This window comes from Equus caballus, chromosome 8, assembly GCF_041296265.1.
Source record: "Equus caballus isolate H_3958 breed thoroughbred chromosome 8, TB-T2T, whole genome shotgun sequence".
Lineage (NCBI taxonomy): Eukaryota > Metazoa > Chordata > Mammalia > Perissodactyla > Equidae > Equus > Equus caballus.
Genome location: NC_091691.1, coordinates 21685472 through 21713256, shown reverse-complemented (window position 1 = coordinate 21713256; position 27785 = coordinate 21685472). Strand labels below are relative to the sequence as shown.

Genomic DNA, 27785 nt, shown 5'->3' with positions numbered 1-27785 from the left:
TGCCTGGAATCTGCGTGTCTAGCAGACAGCCCCGGGGTAGGGGCCTTTGGAGCCCCATCTGAGAAACCCCTGCCTGGCTCCAGAGCCACCTCCATAGAACCCAGATTGACACCCACGCATCTGAACTCACTCCTTCCTCATTTTATACAGGGTAAACTGAGGCTCAAAGAGAGGGAAAGAGCCTGGCCCAAGGTCTCCCAGCCTCCAAGGATCTGAGTCTGGCACACTAGGCTCCCAGCCTCAGTTCTTCTTGAGGGCACCTGGTTCTGGAAGCTTGCGGTTAGGACCCTCGGCCAAGGGCAGGGTTCAGGAGGATCGGTGATGTTACAGGGATTGACAGACATGAAAACAGGGAGGGCTAAGCCCATTTAGTGCTTGTCTGGGGCAACAAGACCACATGGGCATCAGGGATTCAGGTACAGCTGTATCCAGCAGCTCAGGGCCAGGCTGGCCTCACTGGTGCCACACTGCTTCACAGGCAGAGGCCAGTCCGGTGAAGCAGAGACCCAATGAGTTAGGTTCCTTATCCCATCCACTCCAGTCGGCCTCAACCCAGAGAGCGAGACTCATTCAGTGCAAGGCTGAGCCCCTGCCAAAGGGCTTCCATGCCTCAGGTTCTGGGCTCAGAGCACAGGAGACTAGGCTATCTCCAGAAGCCCCCAAGCCACAGCATCAATGAGGTACAGGACAGCCACAGGGCACTCCCGGACCAGGGTACGCTGAGAAGAGCCCAGTGGCTCCTTCTCCTCCGGCCAGGTGGCTGTGGCATCCCCTCAGGGCCCGAGGGGGCCAGGGGCCACCGTCCCCTCCTCCTGCTGCTGGAACTCCTCATGGGCTCGGTCCAGGTCCGCAAGTACCTCCAGCAGGCGGGCAGCTGCTGCTTTCTGCCCGGCCAGGGCATCAGGACAGGCCCCTGGAGGGAGACAAGGGGGCCACGGGGGTTCAGCCAGGCCAGGGCAGGCTGCCACCCCCGACCAAGGGCTTCCTCCAGCTCCAGATTCTCCTTGTGCCCTGAGAACCCCAAAACGTACCGGAGCCCACACCTACACCCCTGGCCTGCTGGTGGACCGGAAACAGGAGAGAGAGCGGGCGCGAGGACATCGCAGTTGCTTGGCAAGTGCAGGGGGGCATCAGAGCGGGCCAGGAAAAGGGACTTTCTGACCCCTTACCTTCCAAGGATCCAGAGCCCTTCGCTGTGCCAGCCTCCGGAGTCGTGTCCACGCTAGAATTCTCCAGGAATTTCCTCCTGGAAGTTGAGAGGGACACAGACAAGGCCGGGCCCTGATTCCCAACCCTGCTTTCTACCCCACAGATTCTCTGCTGGTGGCAGGAGGAATGACAGGTCCTCCCTAGTTGTCACCGTCATCATCATGGTCATACAAACGTTTATAAAGTCCCCTCTATGTTCTAAGCCCTTTACACATATTAAGTCATCTAATTATCGCAAAACACGTATGTGAGAGAGGTACGTACTGTTGGCCCCATTATACAGACGGCCACTGAGACACCACGAGGTGAAGACACTTACTGAAGGTCACACAGCGTAATAAGAACCGTGAGCATTTATCAAACGCTGACCGTGTGGCCAGGTCCCCACCCGTGCTTTATCCCTATTAGCTCATCTGACCCTGGGGACCAGCCCATGAGGTAGGGACTCCTGTTATGTCTGTTCTCCAGATGAGGAAACTGAGGTACAGAGAAGGTAAGCAACTTGCCCGAGATCACACAGCCAGTAAGTGGCCAGGTCAGGATCTGAACTCAGGCACGCCAGTTTCAGAGCCTTCTGTATAATGAGTTGGAACAAGTGTCTGTCACTGAATAACGGTGATCCTGGGCCCAGGAAGGGGAGGGACACACCCAAGGTCTGTGCCCACGTCTCTGGATCCCCTGGTATTAAAAGACCCCAAGACCCACTTCTGCATGAGGCCCCCGAGGATGCTTCCCGGGCCTCACCTTGAGCCTGCCCCGCCCCAGGGAGGCCCAGCTGAGGCGCAGGGGAAGAAGGAAGAAAGGAAGGTGGGAGGCCAGAGTGGGCGGCTGCCCCCACGGGTCCCAGCAGCTGCAGTGGGAGGGGTGGGGGCACCCACCTGAGCTGGTCCCGCCCCAGGAGCAGCTGCCGATACACCATCTGGGTCTCAGCATCCGGATCCAGCGGGTCCCTCCAGTCCCCCAGGGTGACGGCCGCGTGTGTGCGGCTGCAGCCAGCGGCTGGGGGGACACGGCATCATCAATAACCGCCCCCACGCCCTTCCAGAAGCCCCCACAGCCAGGCAGCCACCAAACCCTGCCCTTCCCCTCTAACACCGCCCTTCAAACCTAGTCCTCCCCTGCAGCCCCACGGCCTCCACCCTCCTCCAGAGCAGCAGCCTCGCCTCTGTCCTCCTGCCACATCCAGGGTCCAGCCACGCAGACCCTTCCTGTCCTCCAGCCCGCTCTGCCTCGCCTCCAGGCCCGTGCTCTGCCTGAAACGCTCTTTCTTACCCCATCCCTGTCCCCAACTTCGCTCCTTAACCTCTCTTCTCAGGTCACATGTAAGCAACACCTCCTCCGGAAGCCCTCCTTGCTCTCCAGCCCTGGGGCTGGGTCAGAGGCCTTTTCCGGAGCCTCGAAAGCCTCATCTCGCTATTCGTGACACTGTATTAAATTCTCTGCTTATTCACCTGTCTTCCTCGAGAGCAAGCCCACGGTCTGTCCGTGTACCACGAGACACCTGGGGTGCAATTTGATGAGCGCCACGTGCCGGGCAGGATCCTAAGCGCTTTGTGGATATCAACTCACTTAATCCTCGCAAGACGCCTGAGCACTGTTATCAGCCCCATTCCACACTTGAGGAGGCTGAGGCGTGGCGAGGTTCAGTAACTCGCCCAAGGTTGCACAGCCAGCCCGGGCGGAGGTAGGACACCGCTGATTGACAGGTGCGGCGGGGGGCTCAGGCTCCGCCCCCACGAGTCAGCCCCGCCCCCTCACCTGAGCGCTCCGCCCGCAGGCAGCAGGTCCAGCGCGCGCTGCGGAAGGCCCCCGGGTGGCAGGCGGCCAGCTTGTCCGGGTTGGAGGCGCTGGCCTTGCGCAGGGCCGACAGCCATTGGCTGAGCTCGTTCACGTTCTGCAGGGAGTCGGGGGCGGTCAGGGGTGGGGGACCCAGGGGACGCCGTCACCCGCACCCCTGCGGGGCCTCACCTTGCACTGGAGGTAGGTGGTGTGCAGCGCCCCCGCGCCGTCCTGCGTCACCACCTGCATCATGTGCGGCAGCTGGAAGGCGCCCTCGTCCACGCGCTCCACGGCGCGGATGTGCGACACGGGGATGGAGGAGCGCGTCTGGGAGACAGGACCGTCGCTGCGGGGCGGCCTGGGGGCTGGGGCCGGGGCGGCGGGGCCCAGGGACAGCTTTCCTCTGGGTGTGCGCTTCAGGTGGGCCCCGGGGGGTGGGGACATTCAATCTGTGTATCTGTGATCTGTGTGCGTGTCCCTTTGGCTGTTCCATGAGTCCCGCAGTCCTGCCCCGTCACTCTCTGAGTAAGTGACAACTTATCAGGGCACCAGTTTCCTTCTTTAAGAAGAAGGATAATAGCCACCGCTTCTGCGGCACCTGGGGTGTGGTTCTAAGCACTCTACATCCATCACCTTATTTCATGGTCACAACAAATGTCTGAGGCTGGCTCTGTCCTTCCCAATTTGCAGATGAGGAAACTGAGGCACAAGAAGATAAATGACCCTCCCAGGGTCCCTCGGCTGGTGCCGCCAGCGCTGGAACCCAGGGAGCTGAAGTCTAGAATGGCACTCTGCTGATGCAGCAGCCGTCAGCGTGGGCACCCTCTCCAGGGCTGGCTAGTGGCAGTTAGGGATGTGGTACTCAGAAGTGGGTAGATCCCAGCGTGGGGTTCGGCTTGTGCTACGCTTGAATGGCAGCCCCATGAGAACATGCATTTTACGTCTCGTTACTGCTGTATCTCCAGTGCCTAGAACATTGCCTGGGACCTCGTAGTCACTCAAATGTTTGATGAATGAATGAGTGAGTGAACGAATGCCGAATGTGGGCGCCTATACAGCCGGGCATGTACCTGGGAGCGAGCAGCTCCCGTTTCATGTGCCTCTGGGTGGGATGGGGGCATAGACCTGGGGTGGCGGGGGGGACGCGGTGAGCAGCGTCCCTGCCCTGTGCGCATCCACATGTGGGGGGTATGTCCGCCCCTCAACGGTGCATGCGGAAGGAGGCCTGAGGATGGGTGTGTGTGGGTGTGTCTGTGCCCGTCTGTGCCCGCATGGCCCAAATGTGTGAGCAGAGTTGGCACTGCTAAGTCGCTACGGGACCTTGGGCAAGTCATCGCAACCCCCCCCCCCCCAACCCCAGGCCTCAGTTTCCCCCTGGGTAGAGAGAAGCGGCTCCCTGGGGAGGCCCCCTCTGGAAGCCCTCCCCGGGACAGGGCTGGGGCCCCACCTGCCACTCGGGGCTCTTGGCGTAGGAGAGCGCGTCCGCGCTGAGCCGGAAGTAGCGCTTCTTGAAGGCAAAGCGCGGGGCCAGGCCGCCCGGCTCCTCCTTGCGCTTCAGCAGGTAGCCTTCTCGAACCGTCGCCGAGCGCGGGATCAGGGCCCTGGCGGGGCCCCCAGCCTCTGGGGACGGGGAGGGGGACAGTGAGCCCCTCCGCTCCAGGCCCAGCCGCTCTGCTGGCTTGCCTGCGGCCGCAGGGATGAGCAGGAGCCTGCGCTCCCCCGGAGGCAGGAGGCCTTGGACCCCTCCCTGAGAGGGGGACAGCGCCGCTGAGGGTGGCCCGGACCACACGTAGGCCCTGGGCCCTCTCCTCGGCAGGGATCTGCGGCCATGGCGCCCAGGGGAGTCCGCCCAGGCAGCCCCGCACCAGAGACGCGCCAGGCAAACCCGGCTGCTCCCAGGTGACCTGCACCCAACACTGTGATACGGACTCAATCCCCACTCCTCTGCTTAAAACTGTCCGGTGGCCTCATCCTCACCTTCCTCCCCCTCATTCACTCTTCTTCATTGGCCTCCTCACGAGTGCTCTCTGGCCCCACCTCAGGGCCTTTGCACATGCTCTTCCCGGCCTGGAACGTTTTTCCTCAGGATCCTCATGCTCTCTGTCCTCCTTCAGGGCTTTGCTCTAATGTCACCCTAGCAAGGTCTTTCCTGGCCACCCTTTCTAAAAGTTCCACCTGCCACCCCCACCTCAACCTTCGCTTCCCTCCTTTATTTTTTCTCCTTAGCACTCATCCTCCCTAACACACCATGTGCTCGGCTAATTCATCGTGCCCACAGCCTGTGGTCCCCACTAGAATAAAACTTCCGTGAGAGCAGGAGTCTGTTCTGTCTTGTTCACAGCTATTCCCAGGCCCGGAGCAGTGTCCGTTACAGAGTCGGCACTTAGATAATTGTCAGTTGTGTGGACCCCGCACCACAATCCCCACCCGCCTCTCCACATTGGCTGGAGCGGCCTGGAGGGCAAGGCCTGCACTCTGATCATCTCTGAGACCCAGCACAGCCGGTGCCAGGAGATGTTAGTGGACTGACTAGCTGACGCACAGGTCCACAGTCTCAGTGCTGGGGGGGGGCGGCAGGCCCAGCGCATCCAGTGGGGTGACAGGCTGGCTGTGGCAGGGACACTGGAACTCACCCTCCTCCTCGTCCACGTCCACCAGCCGGTCCAGGAAGTCCCGCACACGAGAGACGCTCCGCAGCAGGAAGGGGTGCAGGGGGGCCATCCACACTTCCTTGCCCTGGCCTAGCTGCTGGCCCAGGTTCCCGATGCTCTGCACGGCCTGGAGCAAGGGGCAGGGCACGCCAGGGCCACGGTCACCGCAGGGGGAAGGGCCCTCTGTGGACCCCGAACACAGCCCCAGGGTCCTGGCTCCCAAATCAGTGCTCACCAAAGGAGAAGACTCATAGCAGCACCTGCTCTGAGCAATATCTGCCCCTCCCTGTGCACAGATATGCACCCCCAGTGCCCGTCTTCTGTTCCCTCCCGAGCCCAGATCCCCCCACCCAGGACTGCTGATCACATCATCCATCCTCTGGAGCCCATCAGAGCCCCAACAGGTGACCACTTTGCAAACGATGGTCTAATTCATACTAAGGCGTAAATGACTACCAGCCTGCTTCCCACTTTCCTCCTTCTCTGGGTCGTGTTGGGGTCTTCTGTGGTCTGCCCCCCTGCTCTGGTCCTACTATGCTCTTCCCTGACTAAGGACACCCAGCAGGGGCCTCTGCTGCTGGTACCTTGGCAAGCAGCAGCAACGAGCGGCTGGTCTGGGGGTCTGCGTGCTGGTCCCGGAGGTCGAACAGCTTCGGGGTGAGGATGGCAGGCGCGAAGAATCGCAGGAAGAGAAAGCCGCTGATGGCCAGGTACTTCACGTCCTGGCGAGAGGAGAAGCCGGTGAGAGGGGCCGCCAGACCCACTTCCCAGCTGGGGAAACTGAGGCAGCAAGGACTATAGGTCAGTGGTGCAAGGGGAAGTGGGATGGGAGATGGGTCAGGTGGCCATACAGGTCTGCCAAGGGGGCTTTTCCTCTCTGGGCCTCAGTTTCTCCACCTGGAAAATGGAGTAACAACACACATCCTGCACAATCAGATTTAGCCTAACATCCTCAGAGTCCGCTGTGTGCCAACCACTGTACTCAGGGCACAGCCCTATGAGGGAGGCACCACCATTCTTCTCATTCTACAGATGAGGAAGCAGAAGCTCAGAGAGGTCAAGTGACTTGCCCAAGGTCACACAGCTGCTGAGTAGAGGAGGCAGGACTCCAACCCAGATCTATGATTTCTGATAATAATAGCAACAGGCCAGATCCTTCTGCACACATTTGTTTACTTAATACTCACTTTATTATATCTCCATTTCACAGAGGAGGCAACTGAAGCCCAGAGAGGGACAGTCACTTGCCCAAGGCCACACAGCTGTAAGTGGCAGAGCCAGGATTTGACCCCAGGCTGGAATTGAACTCTCCGCTCTTCACCACACTCTCCTGTATTTGACACCAGCTGCTGCGGTGCGCTCGCTGGGGGTTGGGAACCAAGCCTGGACTATGACATCTAATGCTCACACAATCCCAGCGAGGGGGCGGGGGGAGATGCTATTATCTCCGTTTTCCAGACGAGGACACTCAGGTCCCTGCGCCTGGCCCATGTGCCCCCAGCCACAGCCTCTGCCTCTGCACACTGTGAAGGACGGTGCCTGTCCGTGCGAGCCCCAGGCCAGGCCTGCCTGCAGGGAAGCCTGGCCCCCGGAGCTCAGGGAGACCGGAGAGAGGGCGGCCCCTCCCACGGCACCGGCCCCCGCCGCTCCCCCCATCCCGCTCCCCCCACTCGCCGGCTATCTTTAGCCCGAGTCTGTGCTCCAGCCTTTATTTAGGGGCTGTTTTCACACCTGAGACCTGCCTCCTGGGCACCTCTGGAGGAGCTGGGTGCCCGGAGGGTCTCACCCCACCTGCCGTCTGGAACCCTGAACTGCCCCCCACAGCCACCCCGCCCCCCCGGCCGCCCTGTCCCAGCGTAATTTTAGCCTTTGACATCAGCTCATTAACTTCCTCCTTTCTCGAGAAGGAGGAACAGATGTCAGAGCGGCAGAGATGGGGTCCCCTGGGCTCCCCCATCCACCCCCCCGGCCTGTGACGGTCCCGGCTCCCTGCCCACGGCCTCTGCCCACCCTGGGGGCCGAGAACTGGGGGACACTTGGCGTCCCTGATACTGGCCCCTCCAAGGGCCAGGCTGGCTGGGGAGCTGGCCTCCCCCTCCCCTTGCCTCCTCCCTGTGTCCCACTTAGCACCTCTGCCGGCAGCCCAGCTGAGCACCCGGCAAGCTGGGTGTCACCAAGCCACGTCCCAGTTTGGAGGCCCAGAGCTCACTCCTCAGCGGGGGTGAGGGAGAGAAGGGCGAGACCCCAGCTGGGAGGCCACAGGCCTCGGTTTCAGTCCCCAACCCCTGGCCCAGACCCTTGACCTCTCTGGGCCTCCGTTTCCCCATCTGTAAACAGGAAGTGGGGAGAGATGGGGCATCAATCAATTAAAAAATGAGAGCTGGCACCTAAAATCCAGAATACTGGCTTAAAAAAAAAAAAAAAAAAAAAACTCTGCAGATGTGGCAATCCTACATGGCCATCACTGATTGTCCAGGCCTGCTCCCACCAGACAAGCTGTGGGATCCGGTTCGCCACAGGCCCTACCACTCCCTACCGCCCCACGCCTCAAACACTTGGTTCATTTCCTCACCTGCCTGAGCCCTGTAGCACCTGAGTTTTCAACTTCCGTATCAATATTGGTAAAGCCCCAGCCCAGGCACGGACCTACTTTTAGCCTTTATTTTGAGTATCTGCTACTGAGTACCTACTGTGTGCCAGCTTGCTCTCAATCTCACAGCCGGCATTTAAGATTCACTTATTTTGCACAGAGTCTATCACTTGGCGCTTATGAGCGCAGATGCAAGAGCCCGCCTGCCTGGATGGGGCCCATCCCAGCGCCACCCCTTCCTGGCTGTGTAACTTAACCCGCCTGGGCCTCAGGTTCCTCCTCTGCGAAATGGAGCAATACAGGTACCCACCTCATAGGTGGACGTGAACACTGGATAATGGGTAACAACACGTAACGCACCGAAAACAAGGTCTGACCCGTGGAGAGGGCTGCATGCAGTGTCAGCTGCCGCGATTATTATTTTTATTAACTATTATTATTTCTCCTGGGTCCCAGACCCTGCAGAGAACACCGCCCCCACTTCTGCCAGACACACAGGCCTTCAGCGTGGGCAGCCGGGTTCTGTCCCCCCTCTGCCCTGACTCCGCGCATCCCTGGACGAGCTGCTGCCCTCCGCAGCCTCGGTCTCCCCATCTGCCCACCTTGTGCTCCGTCTGCGGGAAGCGCTCCTCCACGCGCTGGTGCAGCTGCTTGAAGGCGAGGCGCATGACGGCCGGGCAGCGCCCCGCGGAGCCCACGATGGCGTCCACGATGGCCCCCAGGTAGCCCGTGAGCAGCCCCAGGCTGGCCTCCCGCACGTGCTCCTCTGAGGGCGTGCCCTTGAAGGAGATTCTCCTGGGGGAGCAAGTGGGGCGGCTGGGCCTCAGAGCCGGGCATCCCCCCGCTCCACATCTTCCCCGGCCCCTACTGAGCCCAGCAACCCCGCCCGCCCACTCCACACCCTCCCCTCCTGTTCCCACCCGGCTTCCCGCTCCTGCTCCAACACGCTCAGCTCACTGTCCTCTCGGAGCCTGTGGACAGACTGTCCCTCTGCCTGCGACACTCTTGCCTCCACATTCACCTTAAACATCACCTCCTCAAAGAGGCCATCCCTTCCTGGCTGCACATAATGCCGGACCCCAGTTCAGTGCATTTTCAGCACGGATGTGCCAGACGTGCGATCCCACCTCAGGGCCTTTGCACTTGCCCTTCCCACTGCCTGGAACCCTCTTCCACCAGATCTGCTCACAGCTCCCTCCCTCACTTCCTTCAAGTCTCTGCTTAAATGTACCCTCGTCTGCGGGGCTGTCCCCATGCAAATGAACTGTGCCATCTGCAATCGACTCGTTCCTTCCTTTCTCGTTTCTATAGGGGCAGAAGGCCCTCCTTGCCCACCCTCAGGCTGCAGACTCCACAGCAGCCAGGCTGGGGTTCCCGGCCCCACTGTGTCCTGAACCCGACGAGCTAAGCCCTGAACTCGCTGTGTCTGGCATCGTGTCATCTAATCGTAATGCAACCCAACAGATGAAGTAGGCTGATTGTTCCCATTTGACAGAGGAGGAGACTGAGGCTCAGAGAGGTCCCCTTGCAAACAGGTGGCAGAGTGGAGGTCAGAACTCGGGACTGCCGGCTCCAGAGTCTGCCTGCCACCCTGCCAGCTCAGGGCCCCAGCTGCCCCTGCTCCTTGCAGGCACCCCCTGAGTCACTTGGTCCTCGCCAGACGTATGAGGAAAAGCCCTCGCCTTGGAGTTTCACAGATGAACTCTGCACTCCTGCTCAGGCCTGCTCAAATCCCCACTTTACAACTTCCCAGCTGTGCGACCTTAGGCAGGTGACCTCCCCTCTCTGAGGCTCGGTTTCCCTGCCTACAAAAAGGGGTCCAGATGCCTGCCTCCAGGGTGGTCAGAAGGTGGACAGCCCTGCTGGGCGGAAAGACCCTCTCCTGTCCCCACCGTGGGCCCTGAGGGACTGCCAGCTACCAGCTCCAATGGCCTGGCGGGAGCAAGCCCTCCCACCCCGGCTGGAGGGGAAGGTCCTGGAAAGAGAGGCAGAGCCCACCAAGGGTGGAATGACCCCGTGCTTCCACCCAGGCTCCCAGAGGGCTCCGGGAGCCACTCCGCACGCAGACCACTGCCCATCAGCGGTGGCAGAGCTGGGGTTTGGCCCCTGGAGCTTGAGTTCAGAGTCCTTCCCTAACCACTGCCCCACCCGGCCTTCAGAGCCTCAGGCCCCAGAGAGGCTGGGAGGCGGGACGCAGAGCTCCTGAGCCGCAGCGCCTGAAGGAGAGGGTGGGAGTTGGCGTGGGCCCAGCCTGACGAGGCTCCAGGCGGGCAGGGGGTCGGGGGTTGGGGTCCCCCAGCCTTGCTCACCTGGTGCGGCCCAGCTCCATCTTGCAGGGGTCCAGCTCCATGTACTTCTTCTCCTCAAAGACGCGGCTGATGACCGGCTGCAGGACCTCGTGCAGGTAGGGCATGCCCACGAGCTGGGGGCGGAGGGGGCACCACACGGGGCGGGGCTGAGGGCGAGGCCGGGCCGTGCCCTTGAGCGGGGGCCGGGGGACCCCGCAGGGAGAGGCCCAGAGGGAGGCGGGGCCGTGCCAAGGGCTGGGGTGGGGGACTCTACCTGGGGGCAGGTCAGGGCGAGGCCCGGCACCAGCCACCCCCCTCAGCTACCCGGGGCCACCTGAGGGCAGCCAAGCTCTGGGCTCCGAGTGAGCACTGGGAAGGGAGTCCCCCCGAGGAAGCTGCCGCCGGGCCCCACGGGGCCTTCACCTCCTCACCTTCATGAACTGTTCCATTGACTTAGATGCCAGGGAGTTGGAACGGAAGAGGGTGTTGGGGTCGGCTGGGAGGAGAGAGAAAAGGGTTTGCTGGGATTTGGGGGGGGCCATCTCACCCCCGCCACCCAACGTGGGGTCATGATTCTTCCAGCCTCAGGAATCGAGAGGACTTGCACCATCAACTCTGTTCACAGTACAGAGGCCCAGAGTGGTTTAACAAGGTTCTTAAGGTCACACAGCTCATGAGTAGCAAAACCAGGGCCTGAACCAGGACTGTGCTCCCAGTTGGCTGGATGCACAGCACAGGGGACACCACACACACACACACAGGAACCCCTGTCCTCTGCCCGAGGCCTCCCCATCCCCCCGCAGAGACCCCTCTGCAGACCCGCCCTTGAGGAGTGATGTTTGCAGGTCATGTGGGCAACTCACTGGTCCGCGCCACCTCACGCCGGGTGAGATAGTCCAGAAAGGGCCCGGCCAGGCCCTGGCCCAGAAACAGCTTCACCAGCCTGGTGGCAAGGTCCTGGCGGCAGTCCCCTGAGGTCAGCTCCTCCAGCACAGCCAGGGGGCTGGCAGCATCCTCCTGGGCAAGCACAGGAGGCAGGAGAGGTGGCCCTGGGACCCCAAAGCAGAAGAGCCCAGCTGGGGCTCCCTGAGGGAGGAGGCAGCGGTGACCCAGACCCCCACCCGCCCAGCGGGACTGCTCGTCGGACGCACCCACCTCTGCCGGCCCCAGCACCGCCGTGGCGAGCAGCTCCGAGAGTGGCCGGTAGTACCGGGAGGGCAGCACGCGGTCCTCCGTGAGGCGCACCTTCAGCCGCAGGGCGCCCAGGCTGCCCCTGGAGGGCCAGAGCAGAGCGGGGGGGACAGGGACGTGTGGGCGGGGGCAGCTGGCCGGGGCGGCAGGGTGAGCACAGTCAGGAGCAGGGGGATTCCGCAGAAGGACAGGTGGGAACTGGTGTGGGCAGGTGGGAACAGGTGTGGGCAGGTGTGGACAGGTGTGGGCAGGTGGGAACAGGTGTGGGCAGGTGTGGACAGGTGTGGGCAGGTGGGAACAGGTGTGGGCAGGTGTGGGCAGGTGGGAACAGGTGTGGGCAGGTGTGGGCAGGTGTGGGCAGGTGGGAACAGGCGTGGGCAGGTGGGAACAGACACCGACAGGTATGAACAGGAGTGGATAATGCAGACAGAGTAAAGAGATATGGCCAGTGTGCGAAGATGTGCCCAGTGAAACCCCATGTACAGGAATGGACAGTGCAGACAGGTGTGGGCAGGTGTGGAAGGACCCAAGGCTCTGACCACACACCCACAAGTGTGAACTGACACGCTCGCAGGTGGAGGGGATCAGGCGAATCACTTGGACACATGTAAACACACACCGTGGGCCATTTGACAAACATTTGTGAGATGAATGAGGGCAGGGACACGGTGACAGCTTGTGGCTGACGTGGGCACCGTGAGGACCTGCCCCCAAGCTGAAGATGGCACCCAGTGTGCTTCCAGCCTGGCCTCCTCCCTCCGCGCCCACATTTACCCAGAATCCTCCTCGGCTCTGGGAAAGGGCCGGAGGCGGAACCAGCCATTGGGGGGCTTCTGCTGCAGGACCTGAGGGGGGAACTCCACCTGTGGGGGGACACACAGACCCTCAGCCGAGCCCTGCCCTGCTGGGGCCAGACCACCGGCCCTGGAAGGAGAGCTCAGCCTGCCCACGCAAGGAGCCATAGCCTTCGAGGCGCCACCTCCTGCCCCCACCGTGTCCCATCCACACGACAGCAGCGACACGCCCTCCCCCTGCCAGGGCACTGAGGGCCTCCAGAGCACACTTAATTTACAGTTGCGGAAACTGAGGCTCAGAGAGGTGGAGTGACGCGCCCAAGGTTACACAGCTGCTAGAGACAGCATGTCTGGACTGAGTATATCTTCAGCTCTGTTTAGGGACACAAATTGCATCTAGCAAAAGCCTTCCAGACAGTCCAGAAGAACCTGAGCCCCGTCCCCTCCCTTCTGAAATAACTTTAGAGAGACAGAAGTTGTCTCCCATTCAGTTCACCAATTTAAAGTAAATCATTCAACGGTTTTTAGTCTATTCTCTGAGTTGTGCAACCATCACCACTGATTTCAGAGCATTTTCTGTCAGCCCCCCAAAGCCTGTACCCATTAGCAGCCGCTCCCCATCTCTCACCCCGACCCCCAGCCCCTGGCAACCACTACTCCACTTTCTGTCTCTATGGATTTGCCAATTCAGGACATTTCATATAAACAGAATCGTACAATCACACAGATTCTTCTGTGTCTGGCTTCTTTCACTTAGCGTCATGTTTTCAAGGTTCATCCGTGTCACAGGATGTGTCAGCCCTTCACTGCTTTTTATGGCTGAATCCTATTCCACTGTAGGGTGGACCACGTCCTGTCTGTGCATTCATCCCTCGATGGAGGTGTGCGGACTTTCCACTTTGGACCATTGTGAAAACACTGCTGTGCACATTCAGGGTCAAGTTCTGTCGTGTCCGTCTGTTCTCATCTCTCCCGGGCACACGCCTACGAGCGGAATTGCTGGGTCCGGCGGTAACCCCATCTTTAACCATTTGAGGACCGGCCGGGCTGTTTTCCGAAGCGGCCGCACCATTTTACATTCGCACCAGCAGCGCATGACCGAGCCTCCCCGCCTCACCATCTGCTCTCCTCTTCCCGCCTTTGGAAAACTGTCAGCCCTGAGTCTCCGTCCATCACTCCTGAGAGGCAGGAGCAGTCACACCCATTGCACAGACGGGGAAACTGAGGTTCCAGGAGAACCCAGCGGAGCGTGGCGTTTCCAGGAGCAGGAGTTAAGGGTTTGGATTCTGGAGTCAGAGAGACCTGAACTCAAATCCTGGCTCTGCCGTTTCTTTGTCATGTGACCATGGGAAAGTTACTTCACCACTCTGGGCCTCAGTTTCCCCACGTGTAAAAAGGGGATGACGACAGTCCCAGCCTCAGGGGTGGCCACGAGGGTTATGTAAATGAGGTTATGTGGGAGAAGCGCTCAGCCCAGGGCCAGCACACGACATCCTGGGTACTCTCATCCGGAGGAAGACTCCGGGCCCGCCCTGTGACCTCGGGCAGGTTCCTGCACTTTTGAGAGCCTCCGTTTCCCCACCTGTACCAGGAGCGATGCGACTCCATCACCCAGGCCGCCTTCACATCTGCCCTCTGGGGCCCAGGACGCCCGGCCCGTCTCCCTCCTCCTTCCCCCTCAGTGGCGATGGGGAGCCACAGCGGGTGTTGGAGGGGGGCACTCACCATGCCCAGGAAGTCGTTCTTGCCCACCATGTCCCAGTCCCAGAGCTCCACTCGCAGCGGGGAGGGGGCACCCGGTGCCGCCCGCAGCTCCAGCACCTCGTCCCAGCGTGGGAAGCGGGTCTTCTTGATGGTCTGGGGAAGGAGGGGGTGAGGGGGGAGCACCCACCACCGGCCCCCAGCCTCCCCGGCTCCACCCCACACTCACCGACGTCTCCACGCTCTGGCTGCCCCAAAACACGCGCGCGAAGGGGTCAGACGTGCCCGAGATGTCTCGGGGGGCCAGGTCCCTGGGGACAGACGAAGAAAGGAGTGGGGGCAACACAGGACCCCCGAGGACCAAGACCCCAGCTGGACCCTGGGAAAGGGGTTCAGGTTGGACCATTCAGATGCCACTGGTTTCCATGACAACGAACCGCTCCATTGGAGGGACCGAGCGAGGAGCGCTCCCGCCGTGCCCGTCCAACCCCGGTACCTGCCTGTGGACTAACACGACCCTACGAGGAGGCACCAGTAGATGAGGAAACCGAGGCACAGACAGGTCGAGTCCTGCCTCACGAAGCCCAGCAGGTGCACAGGGGAGGGGAAGGGAGCCTCAGTTTCCCTGGAGCCCCTGGATGGGAGGACAGGCCAAAGGACAAGGTGCCAGGGTTCAAAGCCTGGCTATGCCATTCACTGGCTGGGCGACACTGGGAGCCTCAGTTTCCTCATCTGGCAAATGGGAGTAAGAACAGACCAACCTCTCAGGGCCAAGGGTTAAATGAGATGAAGTGTGGTGACTGCTCAGCTCATTCATTCATTCAACAAACACTCATGCCCACACCCTGCCTGGGACCCAAGAAAAGGCACGAGGCAGAGACCCCCTACCTCTGGTTGCCATGACAACCCAAAAGTCTCACCTCAGTCAGCCTCCCCCATCCTTCCTGAGGTCCCCCAAATCCAGGGACATCTCCCCCGACCAGGGGCTGCCTGCTGCTTCCTGCTGCTCATCTCCCACCCCTGCTCAGCATCCAAAGCCTTCTCTGGTTTCCTAGGAGCCAGCCCAGTTGCTAAGCGACAGCGATCGGTCCCTCTCCTGCTTGCAAGGATCCTGCACAACCTTGTGGCTGGGGAGGAGGCCATGGGCACAAAGCAGACGAGGAGCCCCTGCCCCAGGCTGAGTCCTTTTGCCTGTCCTCTACCCCTGCGTACTCCATCCAGACTCCAGGGAGCCCCAGCTGGGGGAAGAAATCTGGAGGTGTGGGAGAGGCACAGAGAGGGCAAGAAAGGGCCTTAAAGTCACACAGCAGACTAGAAATAGAGATCCTCTCCTACCTGGGCGAAGATTGGCCTAAAAGTGAAGGCTGGAGGTGTAAGGTGTGAAGATAAGGCAGAAAGACAAGAGGGGAGATGAGAGGGAAGGAGGGTGGAAGTATTTAAGGAAGCAGAAGGATGGGGCGCTGAGGAAGAGGGAAGGGGAGCAGAGAGTGATAAACAGGCAGGAGGAAAGATGGGTGTCCCACGCGCTGGTGCCCCGGGAGGGTCATCTGTGGGTTTCACTGGTCCTGCCTCTGCCTTCCTTCTGGTGTTTCCTGGGGGCAGGACCCACCTTCCCTCACTGCCAGCCCACAGGGCTTAGGCGGCTGATCCCTCCCTCCACTCCAGGAATGGGCTTACAACTCAGGCCTGACCAACGAGAGTCAGTGTCATTGGTTCAGAGACGGGCATATGCCCCAAAGTGAGCCAATAAGAATTAGTCCCAGGACATTGGTTGGAAATGGTGAGAGACAGAAGTTCTTTTTCAGTTGGAGCGGCCAAGGTGGTAAGATGCCAGCCTGGGGCTGCTGGGGTCATCTTTGCCCCCACCTGGGGGGAGATTCCCTGAGAATGAAGCTAACACAAAAGACAGCCGAGGAATCTGTATCTACAGATTTCTGATGTCACTGTTTGAGCACCTGGATCCAGCCATGCCTGAAGCTACATGTCATTCATATGAGCCAATCTGCTCAAGCCAGTATGAATTGGGTATCTATTGCTCACAATTTGATTAATACACCTCCACACTCATGTGTCTGGCCATCCTGAGTGTCTGGCCTTTGTTTGCTGGTCACTGGGGACCCAACAAGGATTTCGCTGGTGCTTTAACCCCAGAAACCTGCAATCCGGTAGCTTGGACTGTTTACCTACAAGGGATCCTGTTTGAGCCCAGGGGTGTCCCAGGAGTGAGGTGATCTCAAAGGCCAAGACATCTGGGGGTACCCAGTGGATTCCCGCTCATTCTCCGAGCACCCCCCACCCCAGCCCACATCAGGACCATACCTGGCCTGGAGCACATGACAGCGAAGACAACGGCCCAGTGCATCCTCCAGCATCTGCACGGCCAGGCAGATCTCACCCTGTACCTCTGCATCCGGGTCCACACGGCTCAGGTTGATCCAGCTATCGATTCCTGGAGGGCAGAGGCGCCAACATTTATTAAGCACCTACTGTGTGCAAGGCATCATGTTAACCTAAAAGCTGAATTAACATGAAAAACGTGTTAAGTCCTGGCCTTCCTGGGAGCCTTCCGGTGGAGGTACCGTGATTACCCCCCTTCCAGATGAGGAACGTGAGGCACGGGGGGGAGCCCTTTGCCCACGGCCCCACTGGGAACGGCAGAGCTAGAAGTTAAAGGCAGGCAGACAGCTCTGGGGCCACTGCCCTTAACCAAGCATCACCACGCTCTTCACGCTGGCACAGAAAGCCCTCCGTCTGTTAGTCCTGACATACTCTCCCCCCACCAAAATTGTGGGCGTTCCTATCTCTGAGCCTTCGTCCGGGCCATTCTCCCTGCCCGAGTCAGTGAGGTCGACCCCAATCTCTGCCTTTCTTTCATTTCCCTCAACACTTTGTAATTATTGGAAAGTCATTCAGCCTAATAATTGACCTTGTGTAAATGGTCTGTCTTTTCTCCCTCATCGTAAGGACGACGGCTTTGACGTTCGGCAGCTTCACTGCAATGTGTCTAGGTAAGGATGTCAGTTTACCCTCCTTCGTACAGGTTGTGCTTCCTCTATTTATGGAACCATATCCTCCCTTGAGTTCTGGAAAATTCCAGGTCATCAATTTTTTTTAATCATTTCCTCTCCTCAATTTTTATATTATTATTTCCTCTCCCTAATTTTTTCTATTCTCTCCTAGGACTCCAACTAAATGGGCGTTAGACCTTCTGGATTATTTTCTATGTCTTTGAACTTCTCTTTTTTAATTTCCTTCTTGTTTTTCTGGGCTAAAGTCTAAATAATTTCTTCGGCTCTCTTCCAGTTCACTAACTCGCACGTCAGTTCTGAGGGATCCACTGTGGGACTCAGTCACGTAGTTTTCAATCGCAATAACTGTGCCTTTTATCTCTAAAAGTTTGCTTTGGTTCTTTTTCAAGTCTGTTTACTTTTTTAAGGTATTGCTTTAATTTATTGTGGTTATTGCTGGCCCTTTCTGGTGGTTATACTTTTTATTTATTTAATTTTTTTTTCCTGAGGAAGATTAGCCCTGAGCTAACATCTGCTGCCAATCCTCCTCTTTTTGCTGAGGAAGACTGGCCCTGAGCTCACATCCGTGCCTGTCTTCCTCTACTTTATATGTGGGACGCCTGCCACAGCATGGCTTGCCAAGCGGTGCCATGTCTGCACCCGGGATCCGAACCAGCGAACCCTGGGCTGCCGAAGTGGAGTGTGTGAACTTAACTGCTGAGCCACCTGGCTGGCCCCTATTTAATTGTTTTTAAATTCTGTGCATCATAATTACAAAATCTAAAGTCTTCGTGGGTCTAAGTTTGATGGTTATCGTTCCCGCTGGCCCCTGCTCCCGGTGGCCCACTTCCTGGTGTGGGGTGATTTTTGATTGTGAATTCATGTCTGTTTGAGCTTCCTCTGCGGGAAACTGAACATGAGGATGCTTGTCCCCTGAGAGGATGGTGCTCGCTCGTCCTGGGGGTCTCAGTCTAACGGGGACTTCTGGGGTCAATAACACCCGCCTCGCCCCTGGCCCAAGATGGGTCTCTTTGTCGACTGTGGATTTGACGCTGACCTCCACTGTCAGGGCCACCCTTGCTTCCTCTCTTGCTGGGCCCCACTCCCTGCTAGGTTTCAGCCCATGATCGGGACGGAGGGGAGACTGTGGGTTTCTCCTTCCTCACGGCAACCCCAACAACGCACTAGGAATCCCGCCTAAGTCAGGGTCCCCCTGCCACTGAGAGTGTAAGTTCTATCTCATCTCTCCCTGTCGCCTGCTCCCCCCAAGTGCAGGACACCACCAGCTTCCTCTCACTTAATCATCGCCGCAGACTCCTACTTGATCGCCCACATCTACTTTTGTCCCCTGTGATCCAATATCCACAAAGCCACTCAGGGATCTACTCCCTCCCATCACTCCAGCCTCCCATAATAGGGCTCCAATCTCTGCACTGTTTTGCTCCAGGACCATCAATGGCTCCCCAGTGCCTCCAGAAGAAAGTCCAGCCTCTGGCCTGGCACCTGGAGCCTCTCCACCCACCCCCCCCAAGTGCCCCATGTGGCCTGGCCTGTGCCTGGTCCTAGAAGAGAAACCCTGGAGAGACAGCTTAGCATCTTTGCGATAGCCCCTTTAAGGACCCACTCATGCCCCTTCCTCCAGGAAGCCTCCCCCGACCACGCTAGCCCTCACTGCCCCCTCCTCCACTGTCAGGCCAGTGATGCTCCATATACCTCCACTCCCACGTTTCTGTCCTGTTCAAAAAATAAAAAGCGCCCACATGCAGACTCATGACAGTTTCATTTTCCCTTCCCCCCTGTTCTGTGTGAATGTGTTTTGTTTTTCTATCTGGTCCACAAGCTCCCTGAAGCTGGGCCTCATCCTCCATTCATTTAATTCCACTCCCTTGGGAATGTTTGGGGCACACTGGGTACAGCCCAGGGCACAGGTTAGGGACACAGACGTTGGAGGCGGGCGCAGCCTGGGCTCGAGTCCCACTTCTACAACTTCCGGGAGGGGCAAGTCACCTCGCCTCTCGCAGCCTCACCGCCCATCAGCCACAAATTCAAGGTCACTCTAGCGCACAATTCACTTGGTGTTGTCAGGACTAAACAGAAAGTGCTTAGCACCCTGCCTGGCACATAGGGAGCCCTCACTAAATAGGAGCAATGATTGTGCTGATTAGCACACAGTAGGATTTCAACTAACTCCCACTGATGAAAAAATACATTGTTCAATAAATGGTGTTGAGACAATTAGTACTCACCCAGACAAAAAGTAATAAAGGTCAATCCCTACCCCGTACCTTGTCTCTGGATAAATTCCCAACATATGAAACACTTAAATGTAAAAACAGGAAACAAATTGTTGCTAGAAGAAATCATGTAAAAAAAATTTCTTAATCTTAGGGTTGGGAAGGCCTTTTTAGGTGTCAGAGAAAATCAAGAGCCAAAAAAAAAAAGATGGAGTTGACTACAGAAAAAGAAATAAATTTTATACATGGAAAAACTGTAAGCAGAGTCAAAACATAAGCCACAAAGGGAGAAAAAATATTTGCAGCTAATATGACAAAGAACTAATTTTCCTCATATGTAAAGAGTGCCTACAAATCAATAATAAAAGGCAAACAACCCAGTGCGGGGGGTGGGGAGGGATGCACATAGAATATGAATAGACAATAGACAACAAATGAAATGAAGTGACTCTTAAATATATAAAAAGGTTTTCAACTTCACTCATAGAGAAATGCACAATAACCTATGCTGAAAGGCCATTTTTACCTCTCAGATACAAGATCAAAAAGTTTGGTAATTGTTGACAAGGGTACAGGGTGTGTAAATTGTGACCTCCTCCATGGAGGGTGATCTAGCAATATCTATCAGCCATGAGTTCCACCTCTGGGAATTGACCAGTTCTGATTGATGCAACGTGCACAGGTGTGAAACCCCGTTTGTACAAGGCTATTCACTGTAGCATTGTTTGAACTAGGAAAAGATTGCAAACAACCCACGTGCCCATCAGTAGAGGCCTGGGCAAATAAATGACGGCACATCCACACAACGGAGGGCCGTGAACTCACACAGAGATCAAAGGATGGGGAGGCTCTGGGGCACCAATATAGAAAGATCCCCGAGACCCATGGCGAGGTGAAGACGAGGCACAGAGCAGTGACTGTAACAGGCTCTCATTCCTGGAAGCAGAGAACAGAGCACACACCGTGCAGAGTGGCAAGCACAGACTCTGGAGCTGGACGGCCTTGGTTCAGATCCTGGCCAGCCCGCTCAATGACTCTGAGATCTTGGGCGACTCACTGGGGCCCCCGTGCCTCAGCCTGTTCCCCTGTGGAGCGGGGACAAGCAGAGCACCTGCCTCATAGGGTTGTTACCGTCGTCAAGTGAGTGGGTACATGGAAAGCATTCAGAAAGTGCTCCGTATACAGTAGGCACTATATAAGTGCTTGCTGCTATTACTATTGTTGCTTGCTTGCCTATGTTTGAAACACCTCCAGAAGGACATAGAAGAAATGGACAACACTGGGACGAGAATGGGGTCACCGGGGTGAGAGGGACAGTTTCACTGCGATCTTGGATACTGAACTATGTAAATGAATGAACTGCTCAATAAAAGAACCAAATTAAAATTAAACTCCATTAACAACAACAGCTGAAATAATTTCCACTGAAGGCTCCATGCTTCCCCGCACTGCCCGCTCTGCCCTCGAAAATGCCCCCTCTTGACATGGCCGTCCTCTCCTCCCTCTGCCCAGCAGGGCGCCGGAGCCCCTCACCCACCTCGAGGGTCAGCGGCAATCGCGTCCCTGCTCAGCGACACCTTGCCGATGACGTCGTCGTGCCTGCGGAAAGGCGGCGGGGTGAGGGTGCAGTCAGGGACCCCACCCCGCCCGTGGAGTGAGGGGGCAGGCAGCAAGGGCTAGGGGGCCGGTACTTGGTTCCGAGGCGTCCCGCCTCCCCTCCGGCGCCCGGGCCTGGGTCCCCAGCACACACACCCCACTGTATCTTCATCCAGCACGTAGAAGGCCAGCTGGTGAAAGTCCAGGGGCAGGTGCACGGTGTACTCCTCCCCCCAGAAGGGGCTCAAGCTCCGCCAGATGGTTGCTGTCCTGCCAAAGGGGGCACAGAGGGCTGGGGGGCCTTGGGCCACGCAGGTGGCAGGCACCTGGGGACCCAGAGACACACACACACACACACACATGAGAAGGGGCTCCACACATGCAGACACCCAGAACCTAGATACACACCCACCCAGGGACACACACACACACACACAAACCACACACATGAACCCAGGCGTAGAGATACACACAAATACACACACAAACCTCGACACACACAACCAGAGACCTCAACACACACACGTGCACACACTCTGCCCTCTACCCCAGCCCAGGGCATCACCATCAGACGAACCCTTCTTCCCAAATACCCGCTGCCCCATGCCCTGGCCTTTTCCCAGCTGGAAGTCCCTCAGGTTCCCCAGCCCCTAAGCTGAGAGGCTCCTCAGAGCCCAGAGACGGGGAGACAGCAGCCTGGAGACACACAGAAAATCCATCTGCGGGTTTAGGGGCAGTATCACAGAAGGCAGTGATGGGACAGCATGAGCACAGAGAGAACGATGGAGGGGGGGTCAGCTGGGGTGCTGCGAGCTGACCCTCCCCCATGCGCGCTCCTCGCCCCCAGCTCCCGGCCCATCTGGACCAGAACTGGCGCCAGGAGCATCCTGAATCCTGCCGTCTCCATAGGAACGGAGGCCTCAGCCACCCGCCCACCCGCACCTCTCAGGCCTTCGGGGGCTGAGAGCTGTCCCTCGGCCTGCGGGGGTGGGAGCCAAGCACGGCCCAGCCCCATGTCCCCCCGCCCGACACACACACATCCTCACACCTCACACATGTTCACACCAGTGCCTGTCTACCCAAATAAGCAGGCAGGGGCCACATATGTGTGACCAGCACAGCTCATGTGTGTGTGCACAGGCACGCACACACACGTACACAATGTGAGCCTGTGCACCTTGCACACCCACAGGACACGTGCACGTGGTCACAGGCGTTCACACCAGCCCTCCATCACCCACACACACACTCACAAGCAGGCCCAGCTGGGTGCACGCACACATACACACACACCCCGATGCCCGCAGCACCCAGCAGGTCCGGAACCAGCCAGCCCAGCCAAGCGTGAGATGCCCGCCCCCGGGGAGGCCACTGGGGGAGGCACAGGCTGCCAGCCGCTGAGTCAGGCCCAGGGAGCTGGCAGGGACATCAGCAGGTCCAGGGGGCAGGGGTCGGCCAGTTGGTGGGCTGGATGGAGAGAGGAACTGGCAGCCCCAGCCGTGGGGCCCTGAGGCCAGGCACACGGTGCCCACCGTGAGGCTGCAGGTCCACCGTGGGGCAAGCCTTTCAATGCGAATTCGCATGCCTGGACTCCCAGGTCCAGAAGGTGCCCTCTGCCCTGCTCCCGTCGCCCCAGGCCTGGCCTCCGCACTCCTCACCTGGCCACCACCTCGTCGTCCACTTTCACTATGCAGTAGGGGTCACTGCTCCCAGACCTGCAGAAGAGGGGGTTCAGGGAGGGGGGCTGGGAGGCAGCCACGGTGGGGGGTCCCAACCCACCTTCAGTATACAGAGAGGGGAGACTGCGGCCCCGGGTCACACAGCAAGTCAGCGGAGACGCAGCACCAGCGGAAGACGTGACAGCTGCCCAGCGCCCACCGCGTGCCGGGCCCCCCACACGCGGGCTCGCTGCGCTCCCACCCACAGAAACACAACACTGAGGCATGAGCCAGGAGGCCAAAGGAGCACTCAAGAGCGCATGCTCGGGAGTCATCCCTGGCTCTGCCACCTGCTGGCTGCAGCATCCTGGCAGTCCCCTCCCCGGTGGCCTCAGTTTCTCTGCCCTATGAATCGGGCGTGATATTAGCACACACCTCCTCAGGCAGGGGAGTAACTAGAGGGGACAATGCCAGGCGGGATGCAAGCCAGCTCACCTGAGCCCTCCCCACGCGGCCTCGATGCCATCGTCTGGGGTGAGCATTGCCCTCTCTGGAGCGTCATTTCAATGCCAGTTTCCCCGGAAAGGGGACTTCCCGAGGCTCGGCCTTCAGTGGGGACGGCCCTCAGAAGACTCTCCCACTGCAGGCCCAGACCAGAGCACCCAGACCTCAAAATGCAGCCCATAGGAGAGATAGGTTGCATCCCCTTGAGTGGCCACGAGCCATCAGTCAACCAAAGCCAGCACAATCCCCTCTTCATAATAAGAGTTACCAGTCCATCCCAAGCTGTCAGCCAGGGGCCCTCCCCCAGTGCCATCTGCTCCCCTAGTCCCCCCACACAGGCCTCCTTTGCCTTCCACCAAGCTCAGGCTGCCCTCAGGGCCTTTGCACTTGCTGTTCCAACTGCCTAAGACACTCTGTCCCTGATCTCATCATGGCTGTCATTCAAAAGTTGGACCAAAATTCACCTGCTCAGAGAGGCCGTCCCTGACCTCCACCATCCCGTGTAAACTTGACCTCCGGTCCCTCTGAGCACCCAAACTCATCCTGCCCCCTTGTGAGCTCCTTGGGGGAGGACCTGCACCCCCCCCCCCACCCCAGCCTGGCAGAGTCAGGATTGGAACCCCAGTCTACGGGGCTCAGCATACACGCTCTTAACCAGCGCCGCCTCCACCCAGCTCACCATCGCTTCCCCAACGGCCCCCTCCCTCGAGGCCCGGCTCCGCCCTCTCCCGCTGCCACCCCCTCTCCGTCCAGTTTGTCAGGGCTCCCCAAATGCCTCCAGGATTCCAGGGACGAGGCACGTGGGCCCCAGGAGTCGGCTCCAGCCTGAGCCTCGTCTGCAGGCTCCCGTGTGCCTCAGTTTCCTCTCCGGACTCCTTCCCTCAGCCAGTCTGCTGGGTGCTCCAGGGCCTCCATTTCCCCATCCGGTCTCCAACCCTGAACACCTGAGCCTGGGCGGCGTCCTGCGTCTCTGAGTTCCTCTCTGAACTCTCATCTATGAGGCCCCAGGCCTCAGTTTCCCCTTCTGGACCTATCCCAAAACCACCGGGCTGTGGAACCCCAGGAGCCTCAGTTTCCCCATCTTGCTCTGCCCCCCGGGATACCCGTGGCTGGGTAAGCCCCATATCTCATTTCCCTCTCTGGGTTCTCCACCCCCAATCTTCTTTTAGGCAAGCTCTCATTCCTCAGTTTCCCCAGCTGCAGATGTGGGGCCGGATTGGCTGGGATCCCATTGGCAAAGGGCTGGGAGACACGCCCCCTCCCGTGGAGCCATCCTGACCCCGGCCCCTTGTGGGAGCCAAGCTCCCACGTCGGCTCCAGGGCTCTGACGCACGAGGCCTTATCAGGCTCCTATCAGGTAGGGGCAACGGCAGCCGGGGGGCCACCCCCTCCAGACCCTCCATCTCTCCGGACCCTTGGCCTCTCCCACGGCCCCTGCCCCACCTCAGGCATGGGAAAAGAGGCCCCTTGGCCACTGCCTGCCCAGTCTGGTTTGTGCATGGGAACAGTCAGGGTTCAAATCCTAGCTGTGTGACCCTGGGCAAGCGACTTTGCTTCTCTGGGCTGGGACCATAGGAAGTGTTAAGCACAGGACCTGGCCCATAGTAAGCCCTGGAGCTTACAGCTGCTATTATTAATGACAGTAATAACTCTACGAGTACCGACTGAGGCCTCCTCCAGAGCCGGGTCGGACCCCCCTCAAATCTGGTGAGGCTTCGGGAAGAATCCAGGCCCTTTCCCTCGGGAGAAGAGAGGGAGAAAACACCCCATGTAAGACCCCCATGGGCATGGAGATCGCAGCATCCTCTGGGGAGAGCCCCTCTAAAGAAGGGCGAACAGTGAGGGAAACAGGCAGGGTGGCTGGATCCCCAACTGGGGCTTAGTGACTCCTCCCTACCCTTGCTCCAGGGTGAACCCACCCCAGAGCTCACCTTGGCCTGGGAACCTGGGGGAAGAGGGGTCAAGAGACGCGGGAACCAGGCACGACTCGACCCCCTCCTCAGCAGAGGCAGAAGGAGCCCAGAGAACCGGGTCCACGGACAACACCTGCCACCCCCTCGTGGCCCTCACCCAGGACTGGTGGAGCGGCCAGAGCACAGCGGGATGGAGCCCGGGCTCTGGAAGGGTCCCCTCAGCCCTCTAGCAGCTGCCAGGCCTCCACTCCTGGCCTCCTTGGCCCAATGGTTCCAGAATCTCGAATGCTCAGGGGCTCTGAGAGGGCATCTCAGCGACGGAGGCAGGGGCTCGTCCAGACGCTGCATTTGCACCGCAGGCTCTCTGCTTTTCGTGTCAGGTGCGTGTTTATTTGGGGTAGCTGATGAGGATGGGGGGGCGGGGAAAACTGCTCTAAGCAAACCGCCCCCCCCCCACTGCCATGGCACAGCTGCATGTGGGGAGGGGGGCGGTTCATGAAGTCACTGGCAGGATGCTCCCACTGGGGGTCCACGGCCTGGGCAGCTAGGGTACAGCTAAGCCCCAACCTCGACCTGCGCAAAGGCCAGAATCCAGTTTCCGGCTCACCTTGGCCGCCGGGGAAACCCCAACAGGTGCTCCACCCTCTCGGCCGCAGGGCACTTGGAGACTCCTGTCCAGAGCTCCCAGCGCCCAGATGGGAAATCGAGACCCAGAGAGGACCAGGTTCAAGGTCACACAGCCAGTGACCTGCCAAGGATCCTGCAGCCGCCCCGGGTGCTGACACCCTCAGAGCTCCTTCTGGGCTCCAGGCCAAACAGGAGGGGGACCCCTCCGGCCATTCTGCTGATTCGGCAGCTGCTGACTCAGCCCTGGGGAAGCACAGCCAAGGACTACTAGCACCAGGGCAGCCCAAGGGTCCTCGAGCCCCATCACACCTGGCCACCGAGGGGGCTGCAGGGCGCTCCGGTGGCTTAGCATGCAAGGAAGGCCCACAGTGGGCTGGGAGCTCCCAGACTGAGGGGCTCAGAGCTCTGGATCAAGAGGACCCGTTTCCCCGGGGGCCTGGCTGGTGGGCCACCTGGTGACACTCTGCAAACCTAAACATTAGATGTGCCCGGAGGAATGCTGGGGCCACCCGGGTCCTGCGCCCTCCAGCGCTCCTCCCCAGGGTTCTCTTGATAGGAACCCACCCAAACCTGGAGAAATCCCACTTCCAACACCTGCCTGGATGAAGGAAGAGACACCCCCCCACACCCCCCCAGACCCCAGCCAATCCCTTCCCCAGCTGGGACGGAATCTGACTCTCCAACCCCCTCTTCAGCCCTGGAAGACCCCTCTAGTGCATCCCAGAACAAAGACACCCCCCTTCCTGGGGGCGGGGCATCTGCTAAGTCTGGGCGCCCCCTCCCACCAGGACAGCCACCGGTATGGGGCCTCTCGCCCCGGGAAGGCAGCTCTGTGCCAATACTGGGTCTGAGACGAGAACCCCACACCCACTTCACCGACCCTCCCTAGCATTCGGAATGGGTGACCCCCGCCCCATCCCATGTGCCGTGCGTCCCTCACCCCCGCCGCGCCCCGGGGGTACTCACACGTCCTTGGCGGGCAGCGCCCGGCCCTCCACCACGCGGACGTTCAGGGAGCTGCTCTTGGCCATGGCGCCCAGCCTCAAACTTTCCGGGCAGGAGGGCGCCCAGGTTCCGAGGCTGGACCGCGGAGAGGACGTCTACATGTCACCAGCTGCCAGACTGGCGCCCTGTCCCGGGGTCCCAGCGCCGCCTGTCCGAGACGCGTGCAGCTGGGCGGGAGGCTTCCGAAGGAGGAGAAAGGAGAGGCGTCGGGGAGGGGGCGCCCCCCGGACTCCACAGGTAGGAGCGGCGCGCCGAGCAGGCGGAGCGCGCAGGGGGCACCGCCAGCTCTTGCCTCCCGGTCTGGAGCTCCTGGTGGGCGGGCAGGGGGCGGCCCAGCGCCCTCCCCCCAATCCCGCCTCCCGCGGGGTCCCCCGCCCGTCCCCGCGTCCCCTCGCGCGCCCTCTGCCGGCACCCCAGCCAAGCGCGCCAGAGCGCACCGGCCGCGGAGACCCGGGCGCGGCTGCCGGGACTGCCAGGTGGGGAGCGGCACGGCCATCATGGGCGTGGCCGCTGGCTCCTGGTGAGCTGGCACTGGGCTCGGAAGACACAGTCTGTCCCCTGCTTGCGCTCCTTCCAACACGTCCACACCTCCGCGGCCTCCCCTGCCTACCCTCCGGCGCCGCCTCCTCCGTCCGACCTCCATGCCCTGTCCGGGAGCGGTATCCGCGGCCCGCGGGAGGGGTCGCTAGAGTGAAGGTCGCACATTCTTGGGGGTCCGTTCAGAGTCAAGGGAAGGGCCTCGAATATCCCCCCATCTCTTTTCGTTTCCGATGAAACTCAGACCGTGCGAGCGGCAGCTCCCACGTCACGGGCTGGCACTGCGGGGGAGGGAGCCGCGGCCGGAGGGGGAGGGGCAGGCTGGCGGATAACAGCACCACAGCGATGATAAAAGTCACCTAGACTTGTTTGCACACTTACTATTGCCGGGCACTGTTCTAGGTGTGTAACAAGCATTATCTCATCTTCGTTCTCAAATATCTCTATGCACTACGTACTGTTGTACTGTTACCCCCATTTCACGGATAGAGACCCTGAGG

The 27785-nt window shown here is 59.6% G+C and overlaps 1 protein-coding gene across 6 annotated transcripts; it reads right to left on the bottom strand.

Annotated features, from left to right (window-relative positions):
- Nucleotides 1-121: 121 nt before the first annotated feature.
- On the bottom strand, nucleotides 122-27585 carry RASAL1 (RAS protein activator like 1). 6 transcript variants are annotated; one of them, XM_014727589.3, is made up of 22 exons: nucleotides 27359-27585; nucleotides 26710-26927; nucleotides 22700-22756; nucleotides 21198-21311; nucleotides 20983-21044; nucleotides 16523-16652; nucleotides 14433-14514; nucleotides 14228-14359; nucleotides 12483-12571; nucleotides 11673-11790; nucleotides 11381-11534; nucleotides 10949-11013; nucleotides 10539-10651; nucleotides 8832-9024; nucleotides 6224-6361; nucleotides 5622-5766; nucleotides 4436-4608; nucleotides 3178-3315; nucleotides 2968-3103; nucleotides 2088-2208; nucleotides 1170-1246; nucleotides 122-913 (listed from the first exon to the last, which is right to left on the bottom strand). In XM_014727589.3, exons 2-22 carry the CDS (start codon nucleotides 26772-26774, stop codon nucleotides 774-776), a joined length of 2442 nt encoding a protein of 813 aa, XP_014583075.3. In that variant the 5' UTR covers nucleotides 26775-26927; nucleotides 27359-27585; the 3' UTR covers nucleotides 122-773. The 6 variants fall into 6 exon arrangements, 5 of the variants coding, with proteins under 5 accessions (XP_014583075.3, XP_070131556.1, XP_070131557.1 ...); XM_070275455.1 differs by lacking the exon at nucleotides 27359-27585 and having other exon boundaries at nucleotides 26710-27152; XM_070275456.1 differs by lacking the exons at nucleotides 22700-22756; nucleotides 26710-26927; nucleotides 27359-27585 and adding an exon at nucleotides 22821-23060.
- Between the last annotated feature and the right edge of the window lie 200 nt (nucleotides 27586-27785).

What these genes read in the sequence shown, in the direction of transcription:
- RASAL1 (XM_070275454.1), bottom strand. Translation starts at nt 21,869, where the DNA reads ATGGGGGAGGGTCAGCTCGCAGCACCCCAGCTGACCCCCCCTCCATCG. An exon ending in CGTTGCTGCTGCTTGCCAAG is followed by an intron (nt 5,767 to 6,223) that starts GTACCAGCAGCA and finishes CCCTTGCTCCAG; the next exon opens with GCCGTGCAGAGCATCGGGAA. An exon ending in CCACCTACCTCCAGTGCAAG is followed by an intron (nt 3,104 to 3,177) that starts GTGAGGCCCCGC and finishes GACTCCCTGCAG; the next exon opens with AACGTGAACGAGCTCAGCCA.